Source organism: Hemitrygon akajei, chromosome 11, assembly GCF_048418815.1.
Source record: "Hemitrygon akajei chromosome 11, sHemAka1.3, whole genome shotgun sequence".
Taxonomy (NCBI): domain Eukaryota; kingdom Metazoa; phylum Chordata; class Chondrichthyes; order Myliobatiformes; family Dasyatidae; genus Hemitrygon; species Hemitrygon akajei.
The window spans coordinates 174267671-174291567 of NC_133134.1; the positions used below are offsets into that span (position 1 = coordinate 174267671).

General features: G+C 43.1%; 1 protein-coding gene across 1 annotated transcript in view; it reads left to right on the forward strand.

Moving 5' to 3' along the window:
* Positions 1–23897, forward strand: part of fer1l4 (fer-1 like family member 4) — a 477640-nt gene that overhangs the window by 8560 nt on the left and 445183 nt on the right. Inside the window, 3 exon segments of the mRNA XM_073062298.1 lie at positions 12540–12628; positions 13486–13585; positions 20373–20473. Coding sequence (XP_072918399.1) covers positions 12540–12628; positions 13486–13585; positions 20373–20473 — 290 coding nt within the window.

The window sequence follows — 23897 nt, forward strand, 5'->3', positions numbered from 1 at the left end:
TGTGGCAGCAGTACTAATCATAGAAGACAGAGGAAGGACTTTAGGAGCAATCACTTTGTACGTGCCAGGGATCACAGCTGATTCCATTCATATTTCACTGACACATCAGGAAAAATAATTAAGATCTGAGCCACTTTTTTAGCTCACTTGCACTCAATTAAAACAGAAATAAGAACCATGTGCTGAGGAAGCTATCCATCATGACCAATCTTTCACCAATATAATGATAATTCATCTCTATCACCTGTTTCCTGTACAGATTCTTTTCCCTAAAAAAAAAAATCAATTTAAACAGTACACACAAAGTGTTGGGCCGCTTTCTTGGAGGAAAATGAACAGTTCGTGCCAAGTCCCTTCATCAGAACTATTGAGTATTACACTGAATCATGTAACAATCAAAAACATTATAGTTTTTGTTCCCTCTCTTTACTCAATGAGTCATTGCCTTGAGATGGTGTTGGATAAGTGATTGTATAGCAAAGGAAGGAATGTGGCTCTTCAATTCTGTTGGTGCTACTTTCATTTTATTAGAGGTAAACAGATAGGAATTTACTGACCACCACCCTGCATTAGTGAAGTTGGGTGTGTCTGTGGAGAACCTTCTCATACAGTCAGTCTTTTACAGTGCAGCCTCTCAATACAGTTTTACATGAAGCATTTGTGAGCTTGTATATTGGGTGCATTATTGTCGGTGTTGGATGAGTCACTCAAAACATCTTATACAATGGTAATGTACTGTAGAACAAATTCATCTCTTCACTGACTTCACTGACCAATCATCTCAGTCCCGCTTGCCTCTGCCAAGCTAAATCAATTCTGGGAATACTCGAAGAACCTCTGAAATTTGCATTCAACAATAGCATCTTAATATTTAGCATTAGCGCGGACCAATCGATTCAAAGAGAGAGAGAAAGAGCTTTGCACTGGTCGGGAAGAAGAGTTTAATAAAGGAGCATTCCATGGGGCTTGGCTCCTTAGAATAATGGGTATGACTGTGAGGCGAGTCTTCTGTTCTGGGTGTCAGATGTGGGATGTCCGGGAGACTTACAGCTTCCCTGATGGCCACATCTGTGCCAAGTGCTTCGAGACCGAGTTAGGGAGAGCGAGGAGGTGACAGGAGCACATGCAGGTAGTCGCCCTGAGGCCACAGCAGACAGATAAGTGGGTGACCGTCAGGAGAGGGAAGGGAGAGGAGAGCACCCCTGTGGCTGCCCCCTTAACAATAAGTACTCCTGTTTGAGTGCTGTTGGAGGGGATGACCTACCTGGGGGAAGCAACAGTGGCCGTGCCTCTGGCAGTCAATCTGGCCCTGTGGCTCAGAAGGTTAGGGAAAGGAAGAGGATGGCAGCAGTAATAGGGCCTCTATAGTTAGGGGAACAGATAAGTGAATCTGTGGACGCAAAAAAGAAACAAGGATGATAGTTTGCCTCCCAGGTACCAGGGTTCGTGATGTTTCTGATCACATCCACGATATCCTGAAATGGGAGTGTAAACAGCCAGAGGTCATGGTACATATTGGTACCAACAACATAGGTAGGAAAACAGAGGAGGTCCTGAAAACAGACGACAGGGAGTTAGGAAGGAAGCTGAGAAGCAGGACCTCAAAGGTAGTAATCTCGGGATTGCTGGCTGTGCCACGTGTCAGTGAGTATAGGAATAGAGTGAGGTGGAGGATAAATGCGTGACTGAGGGATTGGAGCAGGAGGCAGGGATTCTGATTTTTGGATTGTTAGGACCTCTTCTGGGCAGGTTTGACCTGTACAAGAAGGATGGGTTGCACTAGAATCTGAGGGGGATCAATATCATGGTGGGGAGATTTGTTAATGCTACTGGGGAGGGTTTAAACTAGATTTGCAGGGGGATGGAATTGAAGTGAAGAGACAGAGGATGGGGAGGTTGGGGCATAAGTAGAGACAGCTTGTAGGGAGTTTGTGAGGAAGGGTAGGCAGATGATAGAGCAAAGATGCACTCAGCCTGATGATTTGAGATGTGTCTATTTTAATGCAAGGAGTATTATGAACAAGGCGGATGAGCTTAGAGCATGGATCAATACGTGGAAATATGATATTGTGGCCGTTACAGAGACTTGGATGTCTCAGGAGCAGGAATGGCTGCTGAGTGTGTCAGGCCTTAGATGTTTCAAAAAGAACAGAGAGGGAGGTAAAAGAGGTGGGGAAATGTCATTGCCAATTAGGGATAGTGTCACAGCTTCAGAAAAGGAGGAAATCATGGAGGGATGGTCTACTGAGTTAGTGTGGGTGGAAGTCAGAAAAAGAAAAGGGGCAATAACTCTACTGGGTGTTCTTTATAGACCCCCCCCCCCCCCCCAATAGTAACAGGAATATGGAGGAGCAGATAGGAAGGAAGATTCTGGAGTGGTGCAATAATAATAGGGTTGTTGTGATGGGAGATTTTAACTTTCCTAATATTGATTGGCATCTCCTTAGAGCAAGGGGTTTAGATGGGGTGGAGTTTGTTAGGTGTGTTCAGGAAGGTTTCCTGACGCAATACGTAGATAAGCCAACTAGAGGAGAGGCTGTACTTGATCTGATATTGGGAAATCAACTTGGTCAGATGTCAGATCTCTCGGTGAGAGAGCATTTTGGAGGTAGTGAGTTGTGGTTATAGTGCTGGAGAGGGATAGGAGCAGGCAATTTGGGAAAACATTTAATTGGGGAGGAAATATGCTATTAGGCAGGAACTTGGGAGCATAAATTGGGAGGAGATGTTTTCAGGGAAATGCATGGCAGAAATGTGGCAAATATTAAAAGCAAGAGGATAGTGAGGGATAAAGTTGGTCCCTTAGAGAATCAGGATGGTCAGCTATGTGTGGAGCCGAGGGAGATGGGAGAGATTTTGAACGATTTCTTCTCTTTGGTATTCACTAAGGAGAAGGATATTGAATTGGGTAAGGTGTGGGAAACAAGTAAGGAAGTTATGGAACCTATGACAATTAAAGAGGTGGAAGTACTGGCGCTTTTAAGAAATTTAAAAGTGGATAAATCTCCGGGTCCTGACAGGATATTCCCCAGGACCTTGAGGGAAGTTTGTGTAGAGATAGCAGGAGCTCTGACGGAGATCTTTCAGATGTCATTAGAAACGGGGATTGTGCCGGAGGATTGGCGTATTGCTCATGTGGTTCCATTGTTTAAAAAGGGTTCTAGAAGTAAGCCTGGCAATTATAGACCTGTCAGTTTGACATCAGTGGTGGGTAAATTAATGGAAAGTATTCTTAGAGATAGTATTTATAATTATCTGGATAGACAGGATCTGATTAGGAGTAGCCAGCATGGATTTGTACGTGGAAGGTCATGTTTGACAAATCTTATTGAATTTTTTGAAGTAGTTACGAGGAATGTTGACGAGGGTAAGGCAGTGGATGTAGTCTATATGGACTTCAGCAAGGCCTTTGACAAAGTTCCACATGGAAGGTTAGTTAAGAAGGTTCAGTCATTAGGTATTAATGCTGGAGTAACAAAATGGATTCAACAGTGGCTAGATGGGAGATGCCAGAGAGTAGTGGTGGATAATTGTTTATCGGGATGGAGGCCGGTGACTAGCGGGGTGCCTCAGGGATCTGTTTTGGGCCCAATGTTGTTTGTAATATACATAAATGATCTGGATGATGGGGTGGTAAATTGGATTAGTAAGTATGCTGATGATACTAAGGTAGGAGGTGTTGTGGATAATGAGGTGGGTTTTCAAAGCTTGCAGGGAGATTTATGCCGGTTAGAAGAATGGGCTGAACGTTGGCAGATGGAGTTTAATGCTGAGAAGTGTGAGGTTCTACATTTTGGCAGGAATAATCCAAATAGAACATACAGGGTAAATGGTAGGGCATTGAGGAATGCAGTGGAACAGAGAGATCTAGGAATAACAGTGCATAGTTCCCTGAAGGTGGAGTCTCATGTAGATAGGGTGGTGAAGAAGGCTTTTGGAACGCTGGCCTTTATAAATCAGAGCATTGAGTACAGAAGTTGGGATGTAATGTTAAAATTGTACAAGGCATTGGTAAGGCCAAATTTGGAATATTGTGTACAGTTCTGGTCACTGAATTATAGGAAAGATATCAATAAATTAGAGAGAGTGCAGAGACGATTTACTAGGATGTTACCTGGGTTTCAGCACTTAAGTTACAGAGAAAGGTTGAACAAGTTAGGTCTCTATTCATTGGAGCGTAGAAGGTTGAGGGGGGATTTGATCGAGGTATTTAAAATTTTGAGAGGGATAGATAGAGTTGACGTGAATAGGCTGTTTCCATTGAGAGTAGGGGAGATTCAAACGAGAGGACATGATTTGAGAGTTGGGGGCAAAAGTTTAAGGGAAACACGAGGGGGTATTTCTTTACTCAGAGAGTGATAGCTGTGTGGAATGAGCTTCCTGTAGAGGCCAGTTCAGTTGTGTCATTTAAGGTAAAATTGGATAGGTATATGGACAGGAAAGGAGTGGAGGGTAATGGGCTGAGAGCGGGTAGGTGGGACTAGGTGAGATTAAGAGTTCGGCACGGACTAGGAGGGCCGGAATGGCCTGTTTCCGTGCTGTGATTGTTATATGGTTATATGGTTAAATGTTCAGGGAACATTCTCATGGTATTCTGCATAGGTATGTTCCATTGAGGCAGGGAAAAAATGGTAGGGTTAAAGAACCATGGTGTACAAAGTATGTAGAAAATCTAATTAAGAAGAAAAGAACAGTTTATGAAAGGTTCAAGAAACTGGGTACATACAGTTAGAGCTCTAGAAAATTCCAATATTGCTGGGAAAGAGCTTAAGAAGGAAATTAGGAGAGGTAAAAGGGTCCATGAGAAGGCCTTGGTGAACAGGATTAAGGAAAATCCCAAGGCATTCTACAAGTATGTGAAGAGCAAAAGGATGAGACTTGTGCGAATAAGAACAATGAGGTTCAATAGTGGAAACGTGCATGGAGCCGGAGGAGGTAGCAGAGGTACTTAATGAATACTTTGCTTCAGTAGTCATTAGTGAAAAGGACCTTGGCAATTGTGTGGATGACTTACAGCAGACTGAAACGCTTAAGTGTATAGACATTAAGAAAGAGGATGTGCTGAAGCTATTGAAAGGTATTAAGTTAGATAAGTCAGCGTAACTGGACAAAATCTACCTCAGGGTACTGTGGGAAGCGAGGCAGGAGATTGCTGAGCCTTTGGCGATGACCTTTGCATCATCAATAGAAGTGCCAGAGGAGTGGAGAGTTGCAAGTGTTGTTCCCTTGTTCAAGAAAGGAGTAGAGATAACCCAGGAAATTATAAACCAGTGAGTCTGATTTCAGTGGTGGGCAAGTTGTTGGAGAAGATCCTGAGAGGCAGGATATGTAAGCATTCAGATTAAGGATAATTCAGATTAAGGATAATCTGATTAAGGATAGTCAGTATGGCTTTGTCAAGGACAGGTTGTGCCTTATGAGCCTGATTGAATTCTTTGAAGATGTAACAAAACACATTGATTAAGGTAGAACAGTGGACTTCAGTAAGGCATTTGATAAGGTTCCCCATGCAAGGCTCATTCAGAAAGTAAGGAGGCATGTGATCCAAGGAGACTTTGCTTTGTGGATCCAGAATTGGCTTGCCCACAGAAAGCAAAGGGTGGTTGTAGATGGTTCGTATTCTGCATGGAGGTCGGTCACCAATGGTGTTCCACAGGGATCTGTTCCGGCACCCCTATTCTTGACAGATACTTGACAGATAGACCTCAGTATGTGCGGTTGGGAGACTGTAGGTCTGACACGGTGGTAAGCAGCACAGGGGCGCCGCAGGGAACCGTACTCTCTCCGGTCCTGTTCACCCTGTACACATCAGACTTCCAATATAACTCGGAGTCCTGCCATGTGCAGAAGTTCGCTGATGACACGGCCATAGTGGGGTGTGTCAGGAATGGACAGGAGGAGGAGTATAGGAAACTGATACAGGACTTTGTGATATGGTGCAACTCAAACTACCTGCGTCTCAATATCACCAAGACCAAGGAGATGGTGGTGGACTTTAGGAGATCTAGGCCTCATATGGAGCCAGTGATCATTAATGGAGAATGTGTGGAGCAGGTTAAGACCTACAAGTATCTGGGAGTACAGTTAGACGAGAAGCTAGACTGGACTGCCAACACAGATGCCTTGTGCAGGAAGGCACAGAGTCGACTGTACTTCCTAAGAAGGTTGGCGTCATTCAATGTCTGTAGTGAGATGCTGAAGATGTTCTATAGGTCAGTTGTGGAGAGCGCCCTCTTCTTTGTGGTGGCGTGTTGGGGAGGAAGCATTAAGAAGAGGGACGCCTCACGTCTTAATAAGCTGGTAAGGAAGGCGGGCTCTGTCGTGGGCAAAGTACTGGAGAGTTTAACATCGGTAGCTGAGCGAAGGGCGCTGAGTAGGCTACGGTCAATTATGGATAACTCTGAACATCCTCTACATAGCACCATCCAGAGACAGAGAAGCAGTTTCAGCGACAGGTTACTATCGATGCAATGCTCCTCAGACAGGATGAAGAGGTCAATACTCCCCAATGCCATTAGGCTTTACAATTCTACCGCCAGGACTTAGAACTTTTTAAAAGCTATTATTAATGCTTTTTGAGATAGTGATTTAGATGCATATCATATTTTTTTTACTGAGTTATGTATTGTATGTAATTAGTTTTGCTACAACAAGTGTATGGGACATTGGAAAAAAGTTGAATTTCCCCATGGGGATGAATAAAGTATCTATCTATCTATCTATCTATCTAGCTATCTTTGTGATTTTTATAAATGAACAGGATGAAGAAGTAAAAGGGTGAGTTAGTAAATTTGCTAATGACACAAATGTTGGATAGAGTGGAAGGTTGCCAGAGGTTACAACGGGACAGCAGGACATCGATAGGATCCAGAACTGGGCTGAGAAGTGGCAGATGGATTTAAACCCATATATATGTGAAGTAGTTCATTTTGGTAGGTCCAATTTGAAGCCAAAATATAATTTGAATGGTAAGACTCTTGGCAGTGTGGAGGATCTGAGAGATCTTGGGGTTTGCGTCAATACGACACTCAAAGCTACTGCACTGGTTGACAGTAAGAAGGTGTGTTGACATTCATCAACCGTGGGATTGAGTTCAAGAGCTGTGAGGTAATGTTACAGCTATATAAGACCCTGGTCAGACCCCACTTGGAGTACTATGTTCAGTTCTAGTCACCTCACTACATGAAGGATGTGGATACTATAGAAAGAGTACAAAGGAGATTTACAAGGATGTTCTGGATTGGAGTGCACACCTTATGAGAATAGATTGAATGTACTTGGCTTTTCTCTTTGGAGCGACAGAGGATGAGAGGAGACCTGATGGAGGTATATAAGATAATGAGAGGCAATGATTGTGTGGATAGCCAGAGGCTTTCCCCCAGGTCTGAAATGGGTAACATGAAGGGACAAAGTTTTAAGGTGCTTGGAAGTAGATACGAGGGGGTGTCAGAGTTAAGTTTTTCACACACAGAGTGGTGAGTGGTGCCAGCGACAGTGGTGGAAGCGGATACAATAGGGTCATTTAAGAGCCTCATCGATCGGTAGATAAAGCTTAGAAAAATAGAGGGCTATGTGTGAGGGAAATTCTAGGCAGTTTCTAGATTAGGTTATGTGGTTGGCACAACATTGTGGGTTGAAGGGTCTGTACTGTGCTGTAAATTTCTATGTTCTATCTCAGTCAAAGATTTGAAGAACTTTTTTGACCTTTTGGTTCATGAATGCTTCATACATCAATATATAATCCTTCCTGAAGGAGAAGATAGGAGTTAAAATAGGCGCAGCAGAAAGGGTTCAGCAAAAGTGAGTCATAAACCAGGAAATGCTGCAAAATTATTTTGTGCATTATCACTGCACCACCTGCTCAAGAGGCTGGAAACTCCCAACGCAATTGTTTACATGGTAGAGGTTGACCCACCTTCAGTAAAATTAGGTGGAGATTGCAGAATCTATTATAATCCAAGAACCATGTCTAATAAAAGTTTTCAAAACTGGTGAGAAGTTTTGATCTGTGACTGAAACATTTTAAAAATTTGCTTTTTCTGCTGAAAATAAGTCTTCTTTGGGAGGTCAAATAGAGACAGATTTTGACCAAATGCCTATTTATCCTGTAAACAACAAAATTTACTGATCAAAATCTTATTTGCCATTTGTGTGATATTGCACATATAAATGAGTTGTACTTTTCTCTGTGTTATACTTCAAAAGGAAGTAAACACCTTAGGGATAAGCTGAGATTGAAATAAATACTACAGAATGGAGCTGTACTCTTTACTGTTCAAGATGAGTGTGATAGTCCCATGATATGGTTGCAGTGCTTTCTGTTCTGAAGACTATATTAGGTCAGTCAGAGATGGGATCTCTTGCAGGATGTTAGGGATAAATTTGTCCTGGTGAGGAAGATAAAGAATGGTAGGGTGAAGGAACCATGGGTGACAAGTGAGGTGGAAAATCTTGTCAGGTGGAAGAAGGCAGCATACATGAGGTTTAGGAAGCAAGGATCAGATGGGTCTATTGAGGAATATAGGGTAGCAAGAAAGGAGCTTAAGAAGGGGCTGAGGAGAGCAAGAAGGGGGCATGAGAAGGCTTTGACGAGTAGAGTAAAAGAAAACCCCAAGGTATTCTTCAATTATGTGAAGAACAAAAGGATGACAGGAGTGAAGGTAGGACCGATTAGAGATACAGGTGGGAAGACGTGCCTGGAGGCTGTGGAAGTGAGCGATTGTCCTCAATGAATACTTCTCTTCGGTATTCACCACTGAGAGGGAACTTGATGACAGTGAGGACAATATGAGTGAGGTTGATGTTCTGGAGCACGTTGCTATTAAGGGAGAGGAGGTTTTGGAGTTATTAAATTACATTAGGACAGGTAAGTTCCCGGGGACTGATGGAATATTCCCAGGCTGCTCCACGAGGTGAGAAAAGAGATTGCTGAGCCTCTGGCTAGGATCTTTATGTCCTTGTTGTCCACAGGAATGGTACCAGAGGATTGGAGGGAGGCAAATGTTGTCCCCTTGTTCAAAAAGGTAGTAGGGATAGTCTGGGTAATTATATACCAGTGAGCCTTGCGTCTGTGGTGGGAAAGCTGTTGGAAAAGATTCTTAGAGATAGGATCTATGGGCATTTAGAGAATCATGGTCTGATCAGGGACAGTCAGCATGGCTTTGTGAAGGACAGATCATGTCTAACAAGCCTGATAGAGTTCTTTGAGGAGATGACCAGGCATATAGATGAGGGTAGTGCTCTACATGGATTTTAGTAAGGCATTTGATAAGGTTTCACACGGTAGGCTTATTCAGAAAGTCAGAAGGCATGGGATCCAGGGAAGTTTGGTCAGGTGGATTCAGAATTGGCTTGCCTGCAGAAAGCAGAGGGTTGTGGTGGAGGGAGTACATTCAGATTGGAGGGTTGTGACTAGTGGTGTCCCACAAGGATCGGTCCTGGGACCTCTACTTTTTGTGATTTTTATTAACAACCTGGATGTGGAGGTAGAAGGGTGGGTTGGCAAGTTTGCAGCCGACACAAAGGTTGGTGGTGTTGTGGGTAGTGTAGAGGATTGTCGAAGGTTGCAGAGAGACATTGCTAGGATGCAGAAATGGGCTGAGAATTGGCAGGTGGATTTCAACCCGGAGAAGAGTGAGGTGGTACACTTTAGAAGGACAAACTCCAAGGCAGAGTACAAAGTAAATGGCAGGATACTTGGGAGTGTGGAGGAGCAGAGGGATCTGGGGGTACGTGTCCACAGATCCCTGAAATTTGCCTCACAGGTAGATAGGGTAGCTAAGAAAGCTTATGGGGTGTTAGCTTTCATAAGTCGAGGGATAGAGTTTAAGAGTCACGAGGTAATGATGCAGCTCTACAAAACTCTGATTAAGCCACACTTGGAGTACTGTATCCAGTTCTGGTCGCCTCACAATAGGAAGGATGTAGAAGCATTGGAAAGGGTACAGAGGAGATTTACCAGGATGCTGCCTGGTTTAGAGAGTATGGATTATGATCAGAGATTAAGGGAGCTAGGGCTTTACTCTTTGGAGAGGAGGAAGATGAGAGGAGACATGATAGAGGTGTACAAGATGTTAAGAGGAATAGACAGAGTGGACAGCCAACATCTCTTCCCCAGGGCACCACTGCTCAATACAAGAGGATATGGCTTTAAGGTAAGGGGTGGGAAGTTCAAGGGGGATATTAGAGGGAAATTTTTTACTCAGGGAGTGGTTGGTGCACTGCCTGAGTCAGTGGTGGAGGCAGATACACTAGTGAAGTTTAAGAGACTACTAGACAGTTATATGGAGGAATTTAAGTTGGGGGGTTATATGGGAGGCAGGGTTTATGGGTCGGCACAACATTGTGGGCCTGTACTGTGCTGTACTACTTTATGTTCTATGTTCTATCTTTTACAGTCAGCTCAAGTTTGGAAGTTTCACGTGGGTCTTTTAAAGCTGACTAAAACACCAGGTCTGCAGCCGAGTGTCCTCTTTCTTTCTGAGACTGGGCCTCAGCCACCTCCCACCACGCTGTCTGTTTCTAGACTGGGTTTGGATTCGGTCCCAGTCAGGTTTAATATCACTGGCATAAGTCATGAAAATTGTTGTTTTGTGGCAGCAGTACATTACAATAGATAAAACCATAAGATACAGGAGCAGAGTCTGCTCCACCATTTCATCAGGGCTGATTCATTTTCCCTCTCAGCCCCAACTCAATCCCCTGCCTTCTCACCGTATCCATTCATGCTCTGACTAATCAAGAATCTATCAACCTCTGCCTTAAATATACCCAATGACCAGGCCTCCACAGCCACCTGTGGTAACGCATTCAACAGATTCACCACGCTCGCTAAAAAAATTCCTCCTCATTTCCATTATAAATGGACATCCCTCTATTTTGAGGCTTCCTGGCCACGTCTGTGCTTCGCAAGGTCTTAATTCATAACACCAGCACCATAAAGCACAGAAAATGGGCCCTGAGAGTCCAGCTTATCCATTCCAGCCACTATGCCCATTTGCACAAATCCCATGTCCCCACATTAGGCCCATATCCCTCTATGTGTTTCCTACTTAGATTCAAGATTGCTTCATGCCATTTCCAGTCCACAAATGTGAAGGAAAGTAAAATAATTGTTACTGCTGATCCAGTGCCGCAGAAAAAAAACACATTAAGATAAAGAACACAATAATAAAAAAAATCACAATAAATACAAATTTATAAAAATAGAGGGCTATGGGTAACCTTAGGTAATTTCTAAGTAAGTGTTATGTACCCCTAGGGTTCATATTTTCTGTGGACAACCACTTTAAAATGTCGGGAGAATGAGTCTGGCTTTTGGACACTGTTTGTGCTGCTAATGAGAGAGAGAGAAAAAGAGGGGGGGCAGCACCCAGAACAGTTGAGAGAGAGAGAGAGAGACACATAATTTAGTATTATGGCTTCTTCACTGATTATTTACCTTTGCTACAAGGACACTCTTCTTTGCTCGTTAACATTCTTGCTGAGACAGCAAGGAGTGGCCCAGTTTGATGGACATGGTCAGTTGATGGACGGCTGGTACCCCGGCAGGGGAGATAAAAGGCAGGTCTGCTCAGACACAGGCAGACACGCCACGGGACACTGAAAGAGCATTGTGCACCCACAGGAAGGTGGGGGCTTGGAGGATCGATTCAGGGGAATCGATCAGAGGCTCACAGTGTGTGAAGGCAGACCGGTGGGGGCTTGTGTGTGTGTGTGTGTGTCCACCCTCGCCTGGGTGACGGGCTCACCACTGAAGAATGGTCTGGCCAGGAACGGAGGGGTCACAGTCGGTGACCGCAACAGCACAACAGAACAAGAAGACAACGGGAGGTTTGCCTGCTGCAACTGCTCCCCCTTCCCCTCTCCAACGGTACCACAACACCTACCTCGACTTAAACTGAACTGAACTCTGCATCATCTTAAGACTATTCATTTACCCCTAGACTTTGAAAGAGCTTGGTTTTGATTTATATTTCCACACTTCTGTATATATCATTGCTAACCTGTTTTATATGTATATTTGCATTTTATTGTACTGTATTACTAGTTTACTAATAAACACATTTATGTAGTTATGATACCACCAGACTCCAACGTATTATTCCATTTCTGCTGGTTTGGTAACCTGGTCATGGGTTACGTGACAGTAAGTACACGTTGGGCACGGCATTGTGGGCCGAAGGGACTGTATTGTGCTGTAGGTTTTCTATGTTTCTATAAGATAGCTTATATACAGATTGATTTTAGGAACTTGTGGAATTTAGCACAATAACCGGAACACCTTCGAAACTGAAACCCTAGCAAAATGCAAATTATGAATTAGTACCTAGAGCTGAAGTAGATTATGCACATTATCTTTGACTAAGGGCAAGAGAAGATATGAAAAGCCTGGAGGGGGGCGCTGTCTTTCTTTTACACTAAATCAGCTGTATTTTACATAACACCTCCAAATCAGTGACGTGTTTTATTTAACTTTTATACTTTTTGTGCAGAATTTCATATTGTTTGTAATAAACAGGAATACTTTTACATTGCAGGAGTTCACCTGGCCTCATTATGGAAAAGACATTGCAGAAGAGATGCTGGAGATCAAAGTGTACAACCACAGCAAGGTCTTCAGTAATAGGTGCGTACCTCAGCTCTCGTTCTCATTTCTCCCAGGCACTCTTGGAATTTAGTGTGGTCATCGTAACAGGTAAGTACAAGTGGTCTGGTGGATCGTGGTCTGATCTGAGATTTCAGATAAGTGACTCCAGGCAGGGGCGTTCTGGATGGTGGCTAGAGAGGAGTTTATTTTGAGTGTGGGGCTTTGTTTTAATTGGATAGGAAAAGAGATTGGTGAATAATGTTTGCATAACGAGGGAGGAGATACTGAGGGCAATGGTTGGGGCAAGAGTCCGCATTTATTCTGGCTGAGAAGAGTTCAGTGTTGCGGGATTCTTTGTTATTGGAGTAGGAGAACTTGTGCTGGTCAGTGGAGGTGAGTTTGGTTTGGCCAGGGGAGAGGATTCTGTCCCCAAGTGGTGTTTAAGGGGTTAGATATTTGGACTTCACATCAAGATGGGTGTTAGTCAGAGAAGGTTATTTTGGTGCTTGCTGACAGGCGAGTACAAGTGGTCAACGTTGATGGCATTTTCAACACTCACCAATTTACAGCTGATTTGTTCACAATCCACTGATTAACTTTTGTTTAAATCTGTTTAAAAACTGTTTGAGATATCTGACAAGTTGAACTGTGCATCAGGTAAACAGCAGCAGTAACCAGAAAATATTCAAATTACTAGATAATACAAATTGGGCAAATGTAAATCCAATAACTGCATGTACTTGTCCCAAGAAGGAAGGGAGAGAGAATTTGAATGTTCCTTACAATATTTGTTGAAAAAGGAATAAAGTGAAAGCTGAGTGTGATGTGTGTACTCCCCAGAGATTAAAGTCTAGGTGGAAAGGTAAATTCACTAACACATGATTCCTATATTTTAGGCTGTTGGGTTACATGCGGATTAGTCTTCAACAGGTGACTAAAACTGGTCGATTGATTCTCAGGGAAGCTCTAGTTGACAAGAACAATTCTCTGACAGATGTGAGTATCAATCTGCTTCCTAATTGAAATGATCAATAATTGGTAATGAACAAGGGAATAACTGCGAATCATGTTAAACTAGTGCTGTCCTTTATTTACTGGCGTTCTGAGAGCGAGACTAGGCAGATACTCTGATGCTGAACCCTTGCTAAAATTCACAGACACTGGTGCAGAATAGACAAGGAGTTCTTCCCAGTTTTCCTCTCTGTGGTACATAGCACTAAGCCATGGTATCACCTGTGACTTTCGTAGCCTGGGTATTTTAGGTGACATTAATTTGCTTGTGTGAATGTGCATTCACTCATTTAAAGTCGTAGAGTAACATTTCCAAATAAATACGTTGAAACAACATCTGAACTCCTAAAAGAAACTCACTACTTCACCAAAAATGCTGACTGTCCATTACCATCCACAATGCTGTCTGACCTGCTGAGTTCACCAGCAGTTTGTTTTTTCAGCATACACACAAAATGCTGGAGGAATTTAGCAAGTCAGGCAGCATCTATGGAGAGAAATCATCATATTGGGCCAAGACCCTTCATTAGTCCTGATTGTGTTTAGAGTTTGTTTTTTACTTGATGCTCCAGCATCTACAGTGTCCAGTTTTCCATTTACATAGAACATAGAATAGTACAGCACATTACAGGCCCTTCGGCTCACAATGTTGTGCCGACCCTCAAACCCTGCCTCCCATATAACCCCCCACCTTAAATTCCTCCATATACCTGTCTAGTAGTCTCTTAAACTTCACTAGTTTATCTGCCTCCACCACTGACTCAGGCAGTGCATATTCCACACACCAACCACTCTGTGAGTGAAAAACCTTCCTCTAATATCCCCCTTGAACTTCCCTCCCCTTACCTTAAAGCCATGTCCTCTTGAATTGAGCAGTGGTGCCCTGGGGAAGAGGCGCTGGCTGTCCACTCTGTCTATTCCTCTTAATATCTTGTACACCTCTAACATGTCTCCACTCATCCTCCACCTCTCCAAAGAGTAAAGCCCTAGCTCCCTTAATCTCTGATCATAATCCATACTCTCTAAACCAGGCAGCATCCTGGTAAATCTCCTCTGTACCCTTTCCAATGCTTCTACATCCTTCCTATTGTGAGGCGACCAGAACTGGATACAGTACTCCAAGTGTGGCTTAATCAGAGTTTTATAGAGCTGCATCATTACATCACGTCTCTTAAACTCTGTCCCTCGACTTATGAAAGCTAACATCCCATAAGCTTTCTTAACTACCCTATCTACCTGTGAGGCAACTTTCAGGGATCTGTGGACATGTACCCCCAGATCCCTCTGCTCCTCCACACTCCCAAGTATCCTGCCATTTACTTTGTACTCTGCCTTGGAGTTTGTCCTTCCAAAGTATACCACCTCACACTTCTCCAGGTTGAACTCCATCTGCCACTTCTCAGCCCACTTCTGCATCCTATCAATATCTCTATGCAATCTTCGACAATCCTCTACACTATCTACAACACCACCAAGCTTTGTGTCATCTGCAAACTTGCCAACCGACCCTTCTACCCCCACATCCAGGTTGTTAATAAAAATCACAATAAGTAGAGGTCCCAGAACCAATCCTTGTGGGACACCACTAGTCACAACCCTCCAATCTGAATGTACTCCCTCCACCACGACCCTCTGTCTTCTGCAGGCAAGCCAATTCTGAATCCACCTGGCCAAACTTCCCTGGATCCCATGTCTTCTGACTTTCTGAATAAGCCTACCATGTGGAACCTTGTCACCACCTTTTCACCACCTGATCTGTAATTTTTCACAAATCAGTACACAAACTGCTGGAGGAACTCTGCAACCAGGCTGCTGTTTGCTGTGGTGGTTCTGCTTTGACGGTTGATTGGAAATTACTTGCCTGGTAAATCTTTCAGTTTCCTGTCTACAACTAATCCAATATTTGCTTGTTAATAGTTCCTGCTTGATTTTTTTATCCTTTCCATTTTTCTTTCTTCTAGCTTTTATTTTTATCTTCACTGCCAACTCCTTGTTACCTCGTCAAAAGAAAGCATTTATTTATCCAGTTCATATAAACATTGTTCCAGTGAAACAGAAGAGTTTCTGCCTATTTCTACCACAGGTTCATGTAAGCTTTGGTTTTTAGTCCTGACTACGGTATCCTGACCAGCCACATTCCCTAGTTAAGTCTTGAAAGGAAGGCAGGCTTGAATGAAGTCTCCCATTCTGTCCGGCCCCAAGCATGAACTCAGCATAGATAAAGAGATCAACCCCCATCCAAATGCCACTGAACCTGCTCAACTTGTAAGTTAAAAAGGTCAGCTAAGAATAAGTGTGTACATTCCCTAGACAGCTTGTTGCTATGGCATTATTTCAAAATCCAACACAAGGATTAATTAAGTTCTGCTCTCACTGGGCTTTTGATTGCTCACTCCTACGTTCTTTCAGTATTGACACATTTTAGAGATGCACAAAAAAGACTTTAAAAATGCAGCAGAGACTTATGGGTGTTGGGCCATACATGCTGTTGCCGCCGGGGCACTTGGTTTCCGAAGTATTACTATTTTAAGAATTTTTGGCAGGTGTCTCATGTTACACATCCTACCACTGGGGCTGGTTCAAGTCAGTTTATTGAGACCATTTATAAATGGGGAATGCTAGAATTTAACATGAAACATGGAGCAAGCAGTTAACTGCAGAGAGTTGTGGACACTGTTCCCACTAAGATGTGGCCGCACAGTAACTGAAATGCTCCCACACACATAGCCTTTGTTGCCGTGCAGCTGCAATTTTCTTTTATATAATGTTTATATTAAATTGCCGTGCAGTTTTTAGTCCTTGTAAAAAATATCCTGCTCAGAGCAATGGATGGTCCATGCAGCTGTAAAAAGAAATTATTGAGCACATTATTTGAAGACACAACTCAGCACATCACAGGAACCAGCCTCCCCTCCATGGACTCCGTCTGTACAGTAACACAGCCAGCATAATCAAAGCCCCCACCTATTCCAGGCATTCTCTCTTCCCGTCTTCCATCGGGCTGGGAGTATGGAGCTGCAGTCGCAACCTCATGAGGCACCAATGTCTAGAATCATCGTGACGGCGACAGTATTGTCTACCCTTGCAGCCTGATGGACAGGAAGTCAAAGATCCAGTTGCAGAGGGAGGCAATGAGTATGAGGGTCTGGAGTTCGGAGATGAGTTTCTCTGGAGTTATAGTACTGATGGTGGAGCTTCATCCAAAAAACAATAGTCTGATGTAGGTATCTTTATTGTCCAAATGCTCAAGAGATGAGTGTATAGTCTGGGAGATTAAAAGGATTATTTATTGAATTGATAACCCAGTGAAGGAATTACCCATGAACCAAATTAGAAAGTTTGCTTTTAAACAAGAGAAAATTTGCAGATGCTGGAAATCCAAGCAACACACACAAAATGCTGGAGGAACTCAGCATGTCAGGCAGCATCTAAGGAAAAGAGTACAGTCGATTTTTCAGGCCAAAACCCTTTGGCAGGACAGTTTTGTTGTTAATGTCAACTGGGACATAATGGATTAAATATTTCAATATCACGTAAAAAGAGGCCATTCAGCCCATTGAGCAATCCCATTCCCCTATAGGTCTTTTCATCAACTATCTCATTAACTCACCTACACACCAGGGGCATTTTCACTGGCTAATTAATTACCAACCACATATCTTTGGAATGCAGGAGGACTTCTGGGAGGTCACAGTGATGCAGCAGGTGTATTTGCTGCCCCCCAACACCAGAGGCCTGTGTTTAATCCTGACTTTGGGTGCTGTCTGTGTGGAGTTTTCAGGTTGTCCATGTAACTCCATAGGCTCCGCCCCACCCCACCCCACCAACCTTCCAAAGATGTACAAGCTGGGGAGTTAACTGGCCATTGCAAATTGTTCCTAGGGCCTAGTGTGTTAGAATTTTGGTGGGGATGGGAGACGGCATGGTGGGAGTTAAAGAGATTGCAGAAATTAAAAAATGGCACTGATGTAGATTAGTGTAGTTGAATAGCTAATGCTCAGTGCAGACTTGATGGGTCAAATGGCCTGTTTACCTGCTATGTGAAACATGGGAAAGCTACGCCATCAAAGGGAAAATGTAAACACTACACAGGTAACATTGGAGATCAACACTGAGACCAGCTGCTCTACTACACCATGTAGGAATAGATTCCTCCAAATCCTTCACTTGTGTTTCAGTAATTGCATTAAGATTCTCATGTCTATTGATTCAAGTATTACCCTCCAGTCATCGTAAATGTGCTGCTTTTTCTCACCACTGGAGTGTTCTTTTCCAGTACTTGTGGGTACACAACAATGGGCGGGGTGGTGGGGTGGTCCTTGAAAGATGCTTTAATGTTGATAGAAATTATTTTCCTCTCCAATGGCATTCAGTCCTTGACTCACTCTGGTAAAATCTAAATGATTCATTTGAAGGAATATTGGCAAGGAATCCCACTGCCATTTTTAAATAGCTGTAAAATCTGCTTTACTTGATCGAAATATCAACCCCAACATCTTCTGGGATTCTCAAGAGCTGTGCCAGTTTATGTACAGCAAGATGTATGAGAATAGGTTGAGTGAACTTGGCCTTTTCTCCTTGGAGCGAGGGAGGATGAGAGGTGACCTGATAGAGGTGTACAAGATAATGAGAGGCATTGATCATGTGGATAGTCAGAAGCTTTTCCCCCAGGGCTGAAATGGCTAGCATGAGAGGGCATAGTTTTAAGGTGCTTGGAAGTAGGTACAGAGGAGATGTCAGGGACATGTTTTTCACTCAGAGTGGTGAGTGCATGGAATGGGCTGCCGGCAGTGGTGGTAGAGGCAGAAATGATAGGGTCTTTTAAGAGACTCCTGAATGGTTACATGGAGCTCAGAAAAATAGAGGGCTATAGGTAAAGCCTAGCTAGTTCTAAGGCAGCAACATGTTCGGCACAGCTTTGTGGGCCAAAAAGCCTGTATTGTGCTGTGTGTTTTCTATGTTTCTATATGTAGATCAGATGAAAAGGCATTGGCATATCTTGAGAAGTGCAAAGAGATACATTTTGGGAAGGACATGTAGAGTAAGTCTTTAATTCCCTTAAAGTGACAAATTATATTCTTTCCTTCATAGGGCTGGCATAGGGCATGAAAGTTAGGCCATCATGTTGCAATTTTACTAAACACTGGTTAGACCACACGTGTGTGCAAAACAGTAATAAGGACATCATTGCGCTGAAGAGAGTAAGGAGGAGATTCACCAGGATGTAGCTTTGACTGGAGAACTTTAGTTATGGATATAGATTGGATAGACTAGGTTTATATTCTCTGGAGCTAAGGAGGCTAAATAATGATCTGATAAAATCCTCATAAAAACAAAAGAGTATATATTCAGAATCATAGTCATAGAGTTTTACAGAACAGAGATAAGCCCTTCAGCCCATCTGCTAATGCTGACCACTGTGCCTATCTGTACTAACCCCACGTGCCTACATTGCCTCTATATCCCTCCGTGCTGTGCTCATTCACTTCCCATCGAGATGCCTCTTAAATATTTTTACTTTTCCTATCCATGCCACTTCCTCTCGCAGCTTATTCCAGATTCCAACTACTCCTCCTTTGAATAATTTGCCCCTCAGATTGCCTTTAAACTTCTTCCTTTTCATCTTTAACCTTTGACCTCTAGTCTTAAGCAGGAGTACCCTGAGAAGCAGATTCTATATCTACCTGAATCATGTTTCTCATAGTTTTCTTCATAATTAGCTTATCCGATCTCTTCTGATAATTCAAGCCCTCTAGTGCAGGCAACACTCTTATAAATCTTTTCTGCACCCTTTCTAACCCTTTCTTCCTATAGTGTAGTGACCTTTTCCCAAATGTGGCCTGGCCAATGTTCAAGCATGCCTTATGTCTTCATTGTCTATAGTCCTATTTTGTTACGCCACTTCATTTGTAGGTATTCCAGGGTCTCTCTCATTCACTATGTATGTCCTGCCCTGGTTTTGCTCGCTGAAATGCATCACTACACATGTAGTGGTATTGTGGTAGGGTTATATTGCATGGAAACAGACCCATCAGTCTTACTCAGCCATGCTGACCAAGGTGCTTTCCTTAGCTAGTCCCATTTGCCTGCACTTATCTGAGTTAAATTCCATTAGCTATTACCTTGCCACTTTCTTGGTTGATCTACATCCTGTTATAACCATAGACAAGTATTAGGGTTACGGTCTTTATTCTCCGCTACTCCACCTGGTAACATTTGCAAGCTAACTTTTCATGCCTCCTACATTCTTGTCCAAATCATGAACATATATGACCAGCAATAAAGGTCCCAACACTAACCCCAGCAGCACATCACTGATCACAGGCCTCCAATCTGGAAAAAAACCCAGCCTTCCATTGACAGCCTCTATCTCATTCACCATGGTTCAACCAGCCTACCGTACTCGACCTTGTCAGAAGCTTTGCTGATCTTTCTCCCATGGCAGGGCCATCGGTTAAGGTGGGAGGTTGGAGTTCCGAATTGTATTTGACAAGAAAGGCTTTCATACAGAATGGATGGCGTTTGAGACATTACCGGAAGTGGTTGTAAAGTCAGATACAATCACGATTTTAACAAGTATTTAGATTGACACTTAAAGAGACAAGGCACAGAATGGTATGGACCTGGTGGGCAATGGGATTGAAATTTGGCATGGATGTGATGGTCTTTTTCTGTGCTGTACATCTCTGTGACTCTCTGACTCGTTCCGTGCTGCGTTAGAAGTATACCAAGCTGAGTGTGGCACAACTGATGAAGTATTGTCTGCTTTCAGATATTGGTAGATTTGGAGATCCGATACCAGCCAGTTGAAGGAGCTGTCGGAACATGGACAGAAAATGACTACATGATTGATATGAATGAAGGGTCAGTGATGTAAGCAGTTGGAAAATGCTGAATATTTATCAGTAAATACAGCACATCTATAGAAAGCTCATTCATGTCCATTCCAGATTTGTTACTTTCCCCTTTCTGGTTTCATGAGAAGGTTTGAAGATGGAAACAGTAAACCACTTTGACAGCTTCATATTAGCTATAGCAAAAGTACGTAAGTCACCAGGACCAGATGAACTGCAGAAAGGGGTAGCGTTAGAGCTTGTAGTGGCATTAGAAATGATCTTTCAAAAATTATTGGACTCTGGTATAGTGCCACAGGACTGGAAAATTGCAAATGCCACTCCACTCTATAAGAAAGGAGGAAGGCAGCAGAAAGGAAATTATAGACCAGTTAGAGGTTGGGAAGATGTTAGAGTCAATTGTTAAGGATGAGGTGATGGAGTAGTTGGTGACACAGGACAAGGTAGGACAAAGTTAGCATGGTTTCCTTAAGGAAAAATCCTGCCTGATGAACCTGTTGGAATTCTTTAAAGAGATTACAAGTAGGATAGATAAAGGGGATGCAGTGGATGTTGTGTATTTGGACTTTCAGAAGGCCTTTGACGACGTGCCACACATGAGGCTGATTACCAAGTTAAGAGGCCATGTTATTACAGGAAAGTTACTAACATGGCTAGAGCATTGGTTGATTGGTAGGAGGCAGCGCGTGGGAATAAAAGGATCCTTTACTGGTTGGCTGCGAATGACTAGTGGTGTTCCACAGGGGTCGGTGTTGGGACCTCTTCTTTTTATGCTGTATATAAATGACAGATGATGGAATAGATGGCTTTGTTGCCAAGTTTGCAGACGATATGAAAAATAGTGGAATGGCAGATAGTGCTGAGGAAACAGTTAGGATCCAGAATGACTTAGACAGATTAGGAGAATGGGCAAGAAAGTGGCAAATGAAATACAATGTTGGAAAATGCATGGTTATGCACTTTGGTAGTAGAAATAAATGTGTAGGCTATTTTCTAAACATGGCAAAAATCCAGGAATCTTTGATGCAGAGAGACTTGGGAGTCCTTGTATAGAACACCCTAAAGGTTAACTTGCTGGTTGAGTCGGTGGTGAGGAAGGCGAATGCCATGTTGGCATTCATTTCCAAAAGGTCTAGAATACAAGAGCACGGGTGTGATGCTGAGGCTTTATAAGGCACTGGCGAGGCCTCACCTGGAGTATTGTGAACAGTTTTGGGCCCCTCATCTTAGAAAATATGTGCTGGCATTGGAGAGGGTCCAGAGGAGGTTCACAAGGATGATTCCAGGAATGAAAGGGTTATCATATGAGGAATGTTTGATGGCTCTGGATCTGTACTCACTAGAATTCAGAAGGTTGAATGGGGATCTCATTGAAACTTTTTGAACATCGTAAGGCCTAGACAGAGTAGATGTGGAAAGAGTCTAGAACCAGGGGGCACAGCCTCAGGATAGAGAGGTGCCATTTCAAAACAGAGATGTGGAGAAATTTCTTTAGCCAGAGGGTGGTGACTTTGTAGAATTTGTTGCAGCAAGCAGCTGTGGCGGCCAGGTCATTTAGTGTATTTAAGGCAGAGATTGATAGGTTCTTGATTGGACATGGCATCAAAGGTTATGGGGAGAAGGCTGGGAACTGGGGTTGAGGAGGAGATAGAAAAAAGATCAGCCATGATTGAACGGTGGAGCAGACTGGATGGGCCAGATGCTCCTATGTCTGATGTCTTGTAGCAGCAACAGGCATAGAGCACAGTTTTCTTCAGCAATCACATCTATTTGCCTTTGCTTTAACCTCAGAAATGTTCCAGTTACTAGAGCAATTAGAGGTCCCAGTCTAGACATGGCTACTCAGGATGGTTTAAATTACTCTGGCAGGGGCATGCTGCCCGGAGTAGTAATGAGGCAAATATTGTAGTTAAAGCAAGCAACTCCATTAGGTAGGTCAGGCAGCGCAGGTCAGAGAATGTGCAAGGTCTGAAAGGCTAAACTGCAGTTATTTTACAACAAGAAGCCTGACCCTGTGGAACGCTTCTAGTCTTGGACCTTAAGTGTATGGCTTCCAGTATTAGATATTTCAAACCTGGGAAAAAGGTACACATTGCCTACCCTATCTATGCCTCTCAGAATAGTATAATCTTTATCAGGTCTCCCCTCAGCCCTAGTTTCCTCTGACTCTCCTTATTGTTCCAAACCAGAGAACATCCCAATAAACCCCTTCTGCACTCTTTTTGTAGCTTCCACACCTTCCTATAACGGGTGACCAAAACTGAATACGATAATCCACACTGGTGTCAACAGAGCTTTAGAAAGCTACACCATTACTCCCTGACTCTGGAGCTCTATGCCTTGTCTAATTAAGGCAAGCATGCCATTCACCTTCTTTACTAGACTTGTATGGCCACTTACATGGAATTATGGACTTGCACCCCAAGATCCCTCTGTACATTAATACTTTTAAGGGTCCTGTCATTGACTCTGTACTTCCCCTTTACATTTGATCTGCCAAGTGCAACACCTTACACTTGCCTGGATTAAATTCCAACTAACATTCCTCTGCCCAGATCTGCAGCTAATCTACATCCTGCTGTATCTTTGGCAACCTTCTATGCTATCCACAGCCCCACCATCATTTGAGTCATCAGCAAACTTATTAACCTACCCATCTATATTTACATCTAAGTCACATATTGTACATCCATATAGATCACAAGCAGTAGATGTCCTTGTGGAACACTTTTAGTCTAGGACCTCCAGCTATGACAAGCCAATTATGAATCAAAGCCCCCAAGTCACCATGGATCCTGTGCATCTTAATCTTCTGGATGAACCCACCATGAAGGACTTTTCAAGCACTTAACTAAAATCCACAGTCCTCCCCTCATCTGTCACCTGTATTAACTCCATAAAATCTCACTTGTTAGTAAAACATGATTTGCCTCACATAAAGCCATGCTGACTGTCACTAAGGAGACCATGCTTTCCTAAATGATCATAAATCATATCCATAAGAATCCTCTTCAATAAAATAGCAGGACCTTGGAGAGATCAGCAAGATCTTGAGTACAAGTACTGTAAATAGTTTCCTGAAAGTGGCAATACAGGTAGATAGAGTGGTGAAGGCAGAGATGAGAGGAATTGGAACATAATGTTATACAAACCAATGGTTGGATTACACTTGAATACTGTATGCTGTTCTGGTTGGATGTGACGAAGCTAGAGATGGTGCAGGAAAGATTCATGGACTGCATTAAGGGACCTGGCAAGACTGGTACTGCTTTTCTTGAAATAAAGAAGGAGGAGGGGTGATATTTCAGATGTGTATAATATCACAAGGAATAGATAAAGTAGATAGATAGTCACTGCCTATTTTCCAGGGTAGGGAATCTAAAATGAGAGGGCAGAGGTTGAAAGTGAGAGGGGAAAGATTTAAAGAGAATGTGAGGGTAAGT